This window comes from Molothrus ater, chromosome 1 (assembly GCF_012460135.2).
Source record: "Molothrus ater isolate BHLD 08-10-18 breed brown headed cowbird chromosome 1, BPBGC_Mater_1.1, whole genome shotgun sequence".
NCBI lineage: Eukaryota > Metazoa > Chordata > Aves > Passeriformes > Icteridae > Molothrus > Molothrus ater.
The window spans coordinates 17,252,678-17,266,216 of NC_050478.2; the positions used below are offsets into that span (position 1 = coordinate 17,252,678).

Genomic DNA, 13,539 nt, shown 5'->3' on the forward strand with positions numbered 1-13,539 from the left:
ACAATGGTTACACGTGTGGCCTTCACCTAAAGGCCACGAGGGCACAGATTCACTGCATGCTAAAGGACTCTATACATAATGAACACTTTGAAAATTACAGTAATTCTAAACCAACTTAATGAAAGAGGAAGAAGAGTAGAAGAACTGAAACATGTACATCCAACTTCAGAAGTAAAAAAGCTCTGTGTTTTAAAAATTTCTCAGGGAGTAGTTTTCATAGAGGTTTGACTGCTATGGTTAAGATTGCTATGGAAGAATTTCCAGTACAAACTCCCTTTTTTATATGCCTGTATTCTCACCATTTTGGCTGAAATTCTTAACATTTTCAGGATGTCTGCTGACTTTTTCAATATCCAGAGATTTTTAAGAAGTTCAGATTGCTCTTAAGTCATGTTTCACTGATGATATATGGACAATTTGAAAATACTTCCTCGGGTAAATATTTTTAATACTAGATTTATTTTTTAAATGCACTGGGTTGGTACAGCTTTTCCCTGGTGGACATGGCTGCAGTGTATGAACAATGTGTATTGAGCAGCCCCTGAACACGTTGCCTAGATGTAAAATCAGTTTTTGAAGTACTAGTACAGCAAACCACCCCAGTCCCTGAAGTAAGCACACTCTGAAAAGTAAACATACACACATTGGCCTGATTCTCACATGAACTGATGATAAATGGAATGCATACTCATCACTTAGATGAGCCACAGGGGATTTGTGCCTGTCCCTTGCAGGTAGCCTAACCAAGCTGACATCATCAAGTAGGCTTCCTCTCCATTTTGGGGGAGAAAGGCACCACCACACAAAAATTTATCCAGAGTAAGGGTGGCTGGTTTGGAATGGGTGCTGAATGACATCAGGTGAAGAAGTTTCTACCCCTTCTCTCTGAAAAAAGTCCTGTGATATCTGCCGTGAGAATGGGAAGTGTACAGCATCTGCAGCCACCAGCCCTCCAGACACTGCAGATGTTTGACACCCAGACATAATCCAGCCTATTAAAGCCACTGGCCACTGGTATCTTCATCTTGGAATTTGCTCTGTTGTTTTTCTAGCTGGGAGTCACAAGGTGCTAGGAAGTATTTATACACTGAACATCACAGTTCAGCCATCACACTGACATTTTTCATGGCATCTTATTTCCTTCACAAAACTGAATTTTTGAACAAGTGCATTTCTATGAGTTTCATCAGCTTCACTGAATTCAGTGAACTTTTTCCCAGCACAAATGCACTGTAGATCAAGGCTTGGATTGTGACCAATCCAAAAGCCTCTGAACATCCAAGATACAAAAGTCTGTTCCCAGCGCTGTGGGCCTCCCTGAGCCCTTTGGGGCAGCAGTGCAGCTTTTTGAGAGCGGGGAGAAGAGCCCATGAAATGGCTATTGGCAGGAGGAGGCTTATAAAGAACTCCAAGTTTAGGAAAGTATCTTGGAACTTTCCAAAAATTGAAAACAGAGCACAAATATTGCCAGTATAATGACAGTTCACAGATATGCCATATGAAGATAGAATTGAATGCATGTACTTAAAAAAATTAATCTGTCTTTTATTCATTTATTACACAAACTGATATGCACATACTGGGTGGTGTAAATATATAAATGCAGGTAGATATTTAGGAGTGAAGAGGCACAGATATATTTTACTGGGGTTTGAGTCGATGACATTACATTCATTTATTTTGCTGCTTACTCCACACTAGTTAAAAAAGATTTACTGTTGCAATTTGTTTTTCTACTAAAAAGCCAGAACTATTCGAAGTGCGTTAAAAAAGAAAAGACAGATTTAAATGGTCTACTATGAGGAAGGGAATTAAGCCCATGTGCTCAAAGACATCTATTGGAATATGGCCAAGTGCAGCTGCCTTGCTAAGAAGTCTCATGGCACTGCCAAAAGAGCACTGGGGAAAAAAAAATGAATGTAGTGCTGATAGCTTAGTTGCCTGAAGGCTTTTTAGAGACTGAAGGGAATTCAGTGGTCAGGAACCAAAACTGGTTTACGGATAAACTGGGAAGAAATACAGAAGTCTGTGCACAGAAGGGCAAATGCAATTACAAATTCTAAACAAACTCTGAACATGAAATGGCTCAATCTGTGTATACAGTCACAGATATATGACTGCTGTTATGTTTTCATGTTTTAGGACAAGACCACAGGAATTACTCCAAGTGCTTGAGAGGCTCTGAAAGACCAAGGATGAAAGCAAAATAGAAAAAATATATTTGTAGAACCAAAGAAAACTTTCACAATGATAAGTATTAAACTCTTGTTTAATATTCCTATGATGCTGCTGAAAGTTTGGTTGCCTGTGTAATATATGGTAAACACAGAAAACTATAAAGGTCAAAGAGATGAAAAGGTTTGCAGAAATAAACCTGATCAGACAGAATTATTCACAGATGATTTAATTGGGCTAACAAGGAAGGACATTAAACGTGACCCCTTTGCAAATACCAGGGCTACAGAGTTTTCAGACACCCCAAGAAGGGAGCCTGAACACCACCTTTCACAAGACAGCAGTGCAAGAGTCACATGGATTTGAAGCCTTATGGTGGGAGAGCCAGGGAACAAGGGGAGGGCAGGCACAGGCTGCCCGATGCCAGTCCTGAAGGAAAAGAGGAAAAGCCAGGCTTGGGGGCGCTGGAAGGTCTGGAGTTTAACCACTGTCCTGGGCTTGCAGACAGAGAAGGGAATGGGCTGTCACTTCAGCTTCCTCCCTCCCTCTTCACACACTGCAAAGGGTGCATGGAAACTGCAAATACATCCCCAGTAGAGAGGAACCTAATTTCTATTTGGAAAGAAATGTGGTGAAATTCAGTGGTGAAGGAGAAAGTATTAGTGATATAGGTATTAGTGATATAGGTATATAGATATTAGTGACTAAGAGCGTACTGACAGTCAGAAAAAAAAAAAAAGGTGATTCTGAGCCAGGGGAATTTTCCCATTATCTAAAATTTCAAATGCTCTTAGGTATAGGTTTGCTCCCCAGATAGCCATTTTTACATGGTTAGCTTTGTAAGGTAGAGACAGTGTAAATGTATTACATGTGCAATAATGAATAGGCCCCCTGAAAAATGGAAGAATAATTAAAAATGCTATGATGCTGAAAAGTACAGCATTGTTACCTAAAGTGCTTCAAGATACAGATGCTTCTATTTTTATAGCTTGCTAAATTACTTGCTTATCATCTGGCATGGTTGAAGCTGTCACAAACAACCATCCTAATGCCATGAGCCCCACAGGGCATGGCTGTGTTTTCAGATTGCTGCTTCTCGCTTAAATAAATCCAGAGTGGCATGAGCTTTGTGGAGGTGGCTTATCAGTAACCAGTTTCCAAATGCTGAGCAAGCTAAGACAGATCTCCTGCAGCTGAAACTCCCCTGAGGTCTGTCACTGGCAGCCCAGTGCCCAGGAGATCTGGACCCCCAGCCTCACCTTATCACCTATTCACCAGCAAAGAGGAGAATACCCTTTCCTATTCACTTCTCTTGGGCTTTAAGTATTGTGCAATCCCTGGATACGTAGGCTGGGCTATTTCTCTCTTAATAATCTAAAATGTGTTGCTAGTTTAGGCTTGCTGTTTGGGCTCCCACAAAGGTGGGGGAAAAAAGGTACCTCCATACCTACCTGATCTCTTAAGGCTTTGGCACCTGCTTTAGACTTAAGATGAGTTGTCTTCTGCAGATCTTTCTCTTTTTTATTGGCCATAAAAAGTGTATAGACTAACTCAGATTAAATGTTTACACTTCAGGTGATTAACATTAAGCAACATGAATTCTATCTTTATTATCTGATTTCAAGCTACAGCTTCTCCTTCAATTACCTACAAAAAGATAATACTGTGTCCCATCCAAGTTTTAAATACACTGCAATGAGAGGTATATTTGCTATGGTTTCATTTACCTACTGCTATTCAATTTTTAAAGTTACTTGTTAGTATCAGGTGAGAAATGAGGATATTAATGTTTCTAAACATACTAGTATGCACATCTTTGGCATTTTTCAAACACACAACTTCATGCTGCTTTTCTAATCAGAAAGACTCATTTGGTTTTTTTCTAGTGCAGATAGTTTTGCAGCATTGTATGTGATAAGAAATGTTGCACTGAGATCAGGAGGATATTGTGGCAGCATAAAAGCCACAAGGGATTTTGGTCAATACCAGACAAAGGATGAGACCCAAATGATGATTTTTCTCCTTTAGGACTGACTGCACTAGAGCACTAGTTTTTCAGAAAATGCTTTTACTTTGATTTGAATGGTGCTACCTGAATTAAATTGTTCCTCAAATAAGACCAAATTTTCAGTTTCCCCCTGGCTTCAAATACCATAAAAATAATTTTCTAGTTATTATGCAGTAAGTAGTGCAAAGAAAAAAAATGTGTGAATCCATCAGTTTGATTTTAAGTTTCCTTAGGTGGAAACAAATCTAATTCCTACTTACTCTCTATGCCCAGAGTGTAATTTACAGTTTTGTAGTCTATGCTACAAAATAGAAAACAGGACTTTCAAATCTCCCTCTGGAAGCAGCACCTCATGCAACACCCCCTGGACTGCTTCTGGCAGGTGGCAATTCTGCAAAGTGTCTCCTAGGTTGCACGGACAGAGGGAAACACTCTATCATGGTAGATTAGGGATCAGATTTTCCTTCATTTCCCACAGAAACCAACCCAAAATCTTGTATAGCTTGTGTGAAATGGTCTATCAAGCTACAGACACAGAAGTCACTTTTTAATTTCCTTCTGCATCAGCACCAAGAAGCTTCATGGTAGGCTTCTGCAACTGTTCAGGTAAAAACTTCACAAAGCCACTCTTCTCCCACAGATACAGGAATTGTTTGACACATTCCCTGAAACTAATGGGGCTTTTCCATGAAGGGAAAGCAGCATGCATGAAGCTGAAGAGGTCATTTATTGCTAGCTGCCTCCTCTGAACTAGCTGCAGCGTGGAGGATGGGAGGGTGCTCCCTACCACCCCACACAAGTCACCTCTCCAGTGCTCACCCAGAGGATGAGGCTCCTCCAAGCGTGTCCAGCTGTCTACAATGCTGATACCTGGAGAGCCAACAGACCCCCCTTCAGTCAGCACACACCAGAGCAGCAACTATTTCAGCACAGGAGCAGTGCAGATGGAGAGATGCCAGAGGCAAGTAGAGCCTCCTCTGTGTCCTCTGTGCTCTCTAGCTGGGTGAAGAGGTCCCTTATTGTCAGAACAGACTGAAACACTTGCCCGTTCTTAGCTCTGCATTTTGTTTTTGAAACCTATGATAAGGAAGAGTGTTGCTATTGCCTCACTGAGCACCTGATAAGATGTTCCTTCTTAGGGGGCTTCTAGAAGAGTGGGAAAGTAAGAAAGCTGCTGTGAACTACACAAGAACAGTCTTGCTGGGTTGGAGAACAGAGAAGATGAAAAAAATTTTGTCTTTCCAATTATGACTAGCCTTTTTTTCATTCTCTGAACTGTGGATTAAGCCCACACAGTCCCTAATTAATCAAGTCCACAGAAATTCTGCAAGCCTCTTTAAGCTATTTTCCTACCAGCAATGAAAAGGGCCAAAGGCTGTTTTGTAACTTTCACCCACCTATTTCTCTCCAGCTAAACTTCCCCTTTGCACACTTCTCCTCCTCAGGACTCTGTCCTTTTGCTTTCTAGGTGTAATCACTGCTCCATACAATTTCCAGCTACTATTGGATATTCTTTAAGTACTGGTTGGGCAGGTCAAAATCACAACAAGGAATTGGTTAAAATTTAACAGGTCTTGCCTTGGGGCCAAATGGAACAACTAAAATATTCTGAGAAGGCAGCTATCCCTTTCAGCAGCTTTCTCCATGCTGAAAAAGGGATGGACTCCTCTGAACAGTTACAGCAGCCTAAAGCTGATATGCTGGAACACAGGAGGAGGCCTTCACTTTAGATTTTTCATTGTGTTTGAAATGAGACTGAAATAGGTTTTTACAACTGGCATCCATCACTTTTTCCCCTCTGAGTCAAGGTCTCTTGCATCATGTGCAGTCCAGAACAGCTGCCCTGAAGGACATCACTGATCATGAGCAGTGCAAATGAAAGAAGACCGATGATGCCCTGATGAATACAGAGGACTGAATGAAATCCTGAGTGCCAAGTGCATCTCACGAAATTAAACCTGAGGAAGATTTACCCAAGCAGTTGCAGAGTACTTCACCATCACTGGGGAAATAGAAACAAACAGCAGCAGAGTGTGCTAAGTTGTGGGCTGGGGGAAATTTGCTGGCTGGAAATGCGCACAGCTGGAAAAATCACATAGCCTATTTTAGGCACCAAATGTAGGTTGTGTATATGAGGAGGCTCTTTATGGTCAGTGCACAAAAGTAGGTGAAGCCCTCCCAAAGGTGATTTAGAACATTTAAATTCAGGAATATTTAGGTTCCTAATTTGGATGCTCTCGGTCTCTCTCCAGAGGTGCTTCTCTTCACTGGTTGTGCAGAGAGTGAGGCTCCTCATTTTGGAACACGATGCACTCCTAAATTAGGGAGGTAATTACTTAAAAGCTGTGAATTACTCCTCCCTTCCCTTCTCCCCCACTGGCAGCTGAACCTATAATGGCATCAGACTGAGCCATATTCTGATTACAGTAGTAGTGGTGGCAACTGTGACACAACTTCATTCATTTATAGTACAGGGAGCTCTAGACTGGTAGTAATGAAAATAGTGTCTCATCTGGGATGCTGAAATTCTTCACTGAGAATTGCTGATATTAAAATCTTTGCATCTGACTGAAAATTTCAAAACCAAAATCTACAAGTTTCTAAACACTTACAGTTACTTTAAGCTTTGTTTACTATCACACCATGCATGCAGAGCATGGGGAAATGATACTATGGATCTGCTGCTCCAGCTAGATCCCTACAAATCTATGGGGCTTGATCCCTACAAATCTATTGGGCCTGAATTCTCAAAGAGCTGGCTGAAGTCATCACAAAGCCTTTCTCACTGATTTTTGAGTGGTCTTGGGAATCTGGAGAGGTCCCAGCTGACTGGAAGCTGGAGAACATCATCCCAGCTTCCAAGATAGGCAAGAATAAGGACCCCAGAAACTACAAGCCTGTTAGTTTCACTTCAGTAGCTGGCAAATTCACAGAAAAGATTATTCTTGGAAGTACTGAAACACAACCTGGAGGACAAAGCAGTCATTGTTTGGAGCCAGCACAGGTTCATGAAGCAAAGTCCTGCTTGTCAAACCTGATTTCATTCTATAACCCACTGATCTAGGTAGGAAAGCCAGCAGATTTAAGCATTTTGGACTTCAGCAAAGCTTTTGATACTGTCTCTCAGAGTTTCCTTCTGGAGAAAGCATCCAGCTCACAGCTGGACAACCCTGTTACACAATGGGTGACCAACTGGATCATGGACACAAAGGGTTACAGTGAATGAGGTGACCTCAGACTGGTGACCTGCCACTGCTGGGGTTCCACAAGGATCCATCCTCAGCCCTGTGCTCTTCAACACCTGCATTAATGACTTGGACACAGGACTCACCTGGATACTGGGCATGTTTGCTGATGACATTAAACTGGGGAGAGCTACTGACTCCCTCAAGGGCAGAGAGATCTCGATAAATTAGGAGGACTGGGCAATCCCCAACCATACAAGGTTCAAAAGGGCAAGTGCCAGATTCTGCACCTGGGATGGAGCAGCCCTGGCTGTGTGTAGAGACTGGGCAATGAGATGCTGGAGAGCAGCACCATGAAAGGGACCTGGGGGTCCTGGTCCATGGCAAGGTGAACCTGAGCCAGCAGTGCCCTGGCAGCCAGGAGGGCCAACACTGTCCTGGGGGGCATCAGGCACAGCATGGCCAGCAGGGGAAGGGAGGGATTGTCCTGCTCTGCTCTGCACTGGAACTGCCTCCCCTTGGATATTACACGCAGTTTTGGGTGCCACAATATTAAAAAGACATGAAGCTTCTAGATAGTGTCCAAGGAGAGCCTCCAAGGAAGGTGAAGGGTCTGGAGGGGAATCCATATGAGGAGTGGCTGAGGTCACTTGGTCCGCTCAGCCTGGAGGAGAGACTGAAGGGAGACCTCAGAGTGGTCTTCAACAACCTCATCAGGGGAGGCAGAGGAGCAAGTACTGATCTCTTCACTCTCATGATCAGTGACAGGACACAAGGGAAGGCATGAAGCTGAGTTAAGGGAGGCTTAAGTTTAATATATAGAAAAAGTCCTTCACCCAGAAAGTGGCTGAGCACTGTAATAGTTCTCCAGTGAGGTAATCACCAGCACCAAGCCTGACAGAGCTCAAGAAGCTTTTGGACAATGCTCTCAGGCACATGGTGTGGTTTCTGGGGTGTCCTGCAAAGGGCCAGGAATGGGACTTGACGATCCTGATGGATCCCTACCAACTCAGGGTGTTCTGTGATTCACCAATTTGCTTGCTCCATGGCCAATGTCTTTCAAGAGCATCCAACCGTGGCAGAGAGAAACCTCAGTCAGGCCAAGGAGTCTTAAAAGTAGGTGGATCATCAGCATGATGTGATAAATGAGACAAATTACTTTTGCATAGCTTAAGTGTCTGTTCAGGTCCTGCATGACACTTCCTATCTTAAAAAGGACTGTACTTCTAGGCCTCTGAATTTTCTGTAACAGCTTCTGCTGATTTGAGGGTTAAACCATGATCCCATATCCTTTGGGCAATTAAGGGTTAAAGGGCCCTGTCTTCACATAGTGCAGTTTCTTAACTTCTCTAGAAGATGAGAATATACTTTTTATAAAGCTTGATTGAGGAAGGGACAAAACTGCAATTTTAAGATACTTTTAAAATGTAATGGATTTCAGATGCCGTCCTATGAATTTTCTAGTATATTTGATTTTTGAACGTTTAATTTGCTAAGGGAACTGCTTCTTCCCTGGCATGAAAACACAATTATTAAAGCTCATTTCATTATTTTTAGACTGTTAGCACAATTTGGGTCATTGTTTAACATTCCATCACTATGAAAACAATGAAATACTCTAATGATTAACAGGATTTGTTACTTTAAATAATCATGTTGAACCTCATTTGTACGACTTAGGCTTGTTACTTCCATGTGGTTAATGTATCTCTAGCTGTACATCCAGCTTTGGAAAGTTGCTACTCATCCGTAGACTGTCCTCTTTAACTGTTATGGGAACAATAATTCTGCAACGTGGAGCCCACAGCTGTGTATCACATCTCATCCCATCCTACTGCTATGAAAGGCATCCTCTGAGAGATTTTCTCCTGCACTTTTGTGATGACTTTTAGGGTATTTTGTTCTTCACCCTTGCATAGAATGGAATTTTATGGTAAGTCCAAAGAGGCAGCAGGAGGACTTTGTTACCTAACATGGACAATATCCTGCTGAGCCTTGGCCACAAGTGAGTCCCTTCTGGTTGAGCCCACACAGCTGGAGAGAAATTTAGAAGTTGACAATGAAGCCTCAGCCCCTCCTGAGGATAAACCTTCCTCTTTCCTTTCCTCCTGCACCCACATTCTCCGCTCTAAGCTGCAGGGAGTTCAAATGGCTGTAAAGCCAAAAACAACCTTCCCAACAAAGACTTCCATACGGCTGCACAAAGAGCAAAGAACCCTCTCACAACGATTACTCCTGTTTCTCATGTGCCCACCTCCCCTAGCCCCTGGCAGGTCCCAGCAGTGCCTGTGATGAACCCCTGTGTGCTGAGGCTTTTGCTCACAGGCAGAAACTCACAGTGAAGCCCAGTTGCCCAGCAAATACTGCAGCTGTTCTGCTGCACACACACACAGCATTGTCATAGGACTGTCTTCATGTATGTTATCACCTTCTCGTTAAATAACAGCAGGAGTGGTTTCAGGTGGAAAGATTTTGACTCAAAAGGATTTTCTGTTGCCCCAGAACAGATGACATTCCTGGCAGAAAGTGCTGAAGCCCAATGACGAGCTCTCCTCATTTGATGTGGTCCTTACCACTCACATCAACATTTATATGGACACAAGTGAGAGCAAAGAAATAGCACTGGTTTGTAGAGACTGCTCTAGCCTGGATTTCAGACACAGGAAGTGCAGAGATCATGCCTCTATAGATAAAAAATTCAGCCTCTCCCCATGTTTTTATTCCCAGTGAAGGAGTAACAGAAATGAAGACAGTTGTCAACAAATTCCTGTTCAGCTGTTTTCTTCATCATAAAGTCATACAAGCAGATGTAACAGATAGGAAAAAACAGAAACACATACATGTTCCGATGTGAAGGCAACCAGTCTGGGAATAGCTGCCATTCCTTTTTCTTTAACTTCTGGGAACATCTTGAAACGTGCAATCAACATAGCATACATGTTAGATATGGCACCACCTGGAGTCCACAGTAATATACTGTTACTTCTTCTATTCATTGTAATATCATTTCAGAACAAACAAGTCGTGCTACAGTTTTTCTATATAAATGTCTCTGCCTTGTGGCAGAAACAGATTCTTCTTCCTGATGCTCCTCACAGCTGGGCTGTGCAATAACAGGATCTACTACACACAAAAAAACACTTATGCAAAAAGTACCACTGCAAAAAATGACTGGTGCTTCCTTTCACCCTCATTCTAACTATCATCTCTCCTCCAGTCCCCAGTCTTAGCTTTCCATGTGCCATCAACACATAATCCCCATTCTATTCCATCTCCTAAGCAGGTGCCCACACAAGGGGCATCCTAAGGGATTTCCAAGTGTGACCTAATCTGTGCTCTCCCCTCCTAAATCAGCGTGGTGTTTCATGCCCCAGCTTTGAGCAAACCCACCCACTGAGACCCCACAGCCGCTATCTTCTGCATAAGTGCAGTGGGAAGAGGGAAGAGAAAGGAAAAAGGGTCATTCTAACACATATTTTTCATTTTAATTGTCCTCTTATGGGAACAAGGGGAAAAGACTAAATGTCCCTAACACTAGCTTTAAAATCATTGGCATACATTCACTTAAAATAGCCATTTCAAGTTGGGTATTTAACCCACTTCAAGATGGGTATCAGATCTACAGCTCTGCAGTGGTCTGTTTCTCCTTTTTAAGATTTTTTACAAACCGAGTCTCTGTGTCTACAGTGGAGCAATGTTTGGCTTTACATTAATGCTGCATGAGCACTATGGGAATATAATGCAGTACTTGAGGCAGATGCTGAGAATTTTTAAATTTCTATGCACACAAACACACACACAGACAGACATGTATGCATGAAATCCATCAGGTTTATCCTATATATATGTGTGTATATATATACATACACACACACACACAGATTGATTGCATATCCATGTTTATGCACATGTATTTATATAAAGAAAAAGTTTTAAATGAACAGGTTGAAATGCCGGTGAGGTAGAGTTCAACTATTGCAACCTTCATCCATCTAAAAATGGAGTGAAGAGCACAAGGTTCAGCTCATCCTATGGCAGCTGTTTGTGGTGGGTGGAACTTGCCCTGCAGACACATCCCCACTCTCCCTGGAATACACAGGAGCTGCTGTAATCAGCCCAGGGTAGACACCCAATGCTTGGACAGCCTAAGTGAGATAAGATAAAATCCATCCTTTGAGATGAAGGAAGCACTGTTGGTTATCTGTGCTGGCAAATTAACATTGTTTTGACTTTTGTAAGCTTTGTTTTAATCTCACTAGAGATATATACTGTTCCACAGCCCACACAACTGTGCCCTTCATTTCTAATCAGTATCCTGGCTCTGCTCTTGCAGTGAGGCTGCCCTGCTGTGGGCTTTCCCTGACCTCACTGGCCCTCCTGTGAATCCAAGGGAAAAGGCCACAGAAGAATGGCATTGCTGGCATACAGGTCAGTACAGATTGGCATTTTTCTTCCCCTTTCAACTATCTTGAGAGATATGAATGTATTTCAACACTTTTCTTTGAAATGACAAAATAAGAAATGGAGACATTAAGAGGAAATGCTCAGGTACCTGTCCCTAAAAAATGCAGATGTCATGTAAGAGCTGCTATTGATGATTTAGGTGACTGAACTAAGTTGAAGCAATTTGGCCTATCTCGTCCAAAGTCATTGGCTCAGTGTCAAAAGAATCAAGACTGAAATGTTTAGTTTCTTCAATACCAGGGTTTCTTATTAGTATTTATTACTCAGTCATTTAACCTTAGTTTACTCATAAGCCTGCATTCAGCTTTTAATTTCATAGTTGTGTTCACATCCACTGTTAATTGCAGCTAACAAAACACACCTACAGAATTTGGAGAAAACAGTCAGGCTTTTATGCTTCACATGTATTAATACATTCCAGAGAAGGCAGAGAGAAAGAACATTTTCTTTGCAACAGTAAGGTCTTCAACTAAAGACATGAAGTGAGAAGACAGCACAGAAATTATTTTGATTATTGCCCAAAAAAGCAGAACCTGCACACTGAGTATTGCTGCCTTAACAGAGAAAATTATAAAGATGCACTTTGCACAAACCAGAAATTGCAGAGAGAGGAAGGAAGGAAGGAAGGAAGGAAGGAAGGAAGGAAAGGAAGAAAGAAAGGGAAGAAAGAAAGGGAAGAAAGAAAGGGAAGAAAGAAAGGGAAGAAAGAAAGGGAAGAAAGAAAGAAAGAAAGAAAGAAAGAAAGAAAGAAAGAAAGAAAGAAAGAAAGAAAGAAAGAAAGAAAGAAAGAAAGAAAGAAAGAAAGAAAGAAAGAAAGAAAGAAAGAAAGAAAGAAAGAAAGAAAGAAAGAAAGAAAGAAAGAAAGAAAGAAAGAAAGAAAGAAAGAAAGAAAGAAAGAAAGAAAGAAAGAAAGAAAGAAAGAAAGAAAGAAAGAAAGAAAGAAAGAAAGAAAGAAAGAAAGAAAGAAAGAAAGAAAGAAAGAAAGAAAGAAAGAAAGAAAGAAAGAAAGAAAGAAAGAAAGAAAGAAAGAAAGAAAGAAAGAAAGAAAGAAAGAAAGAAAGAAAGAAAGAAAGAAAGAAAGAAAGAAAGAAAGAAAGAAAGAAAGAAAGAAAGAAAGAAAGAAAGAAAGAAAGAAAGAAAGAAAGAAAGAAAGAAAGAAAGAAAGAAAGAAAGAAAGAAAGAAAGAAAGAAAGAAAGAAAGAAAGAAAGAAAGAAAGAAAGAAAGAAAGAAAGAAAGAAAGAAAGAAAGAAAGAAAGAAAGAAAGAAAGAAAGAAAGAAAGAAAGAAAGAAAGAAAGGGGCAGCCCTGCAAATGCCAGCACAGGTACCTGCCTGCCAGAGAGCCCATCCCCACACAGGTTTCAGCTCGATGAAGTGAGCTCTGGCACACCAGCAGTACCCTGGGCCCATGCCAGGCAGCACCTTCTGCAGCCCCAGCAGCTCCTCCTGAGGCACACACCTTGCCTGACTCAGACAATCTCTACCTGAGTTTGCCAGACTGGGACAGACCTGGCACACACACCTGAGCCTTTCCCCCAGCCTGCTGCCATGGGCTGGGCAGCACTGCTATTGCTCTTCTCTCACCCTGCAGGTCCTGCAAGGTGAGGAACCAAGGGCAGCTGTACCCAGTCAGGTCAGGGTTGGTAACCAACCACCACTCAGTTTCCAAAAACTTTCACTTTGATCCTGGGCTCGTGAGACACACTTA

At 41.9% G+C, this 13,539-nt stretch overlaps 1 protein-coding gene across 1 annotated transcript in view; it reads right to left on the reverse strand.

Moving 5' to 3' along the window:
* The window catches only part of GAD2 (glutamate decarboxylase 2), a 40,806-nt gene that overhangs the window by 18,228 nt on the left and 9,039 nt on the right, over nucleotides 1-13,539 (reverse strand). Inside the window, exon 7 of the mRNA XM_036400742.2 lies at nucleotides 10,209-10,324. Coding sequence (XP_036256635.1) covers nucleotides 10,209-10,324 — 116 coding nt within the window. The remainder of the gene's footprint in view (nucleotides 1-10,208; nucleotides 10,325-13,539) is intronic.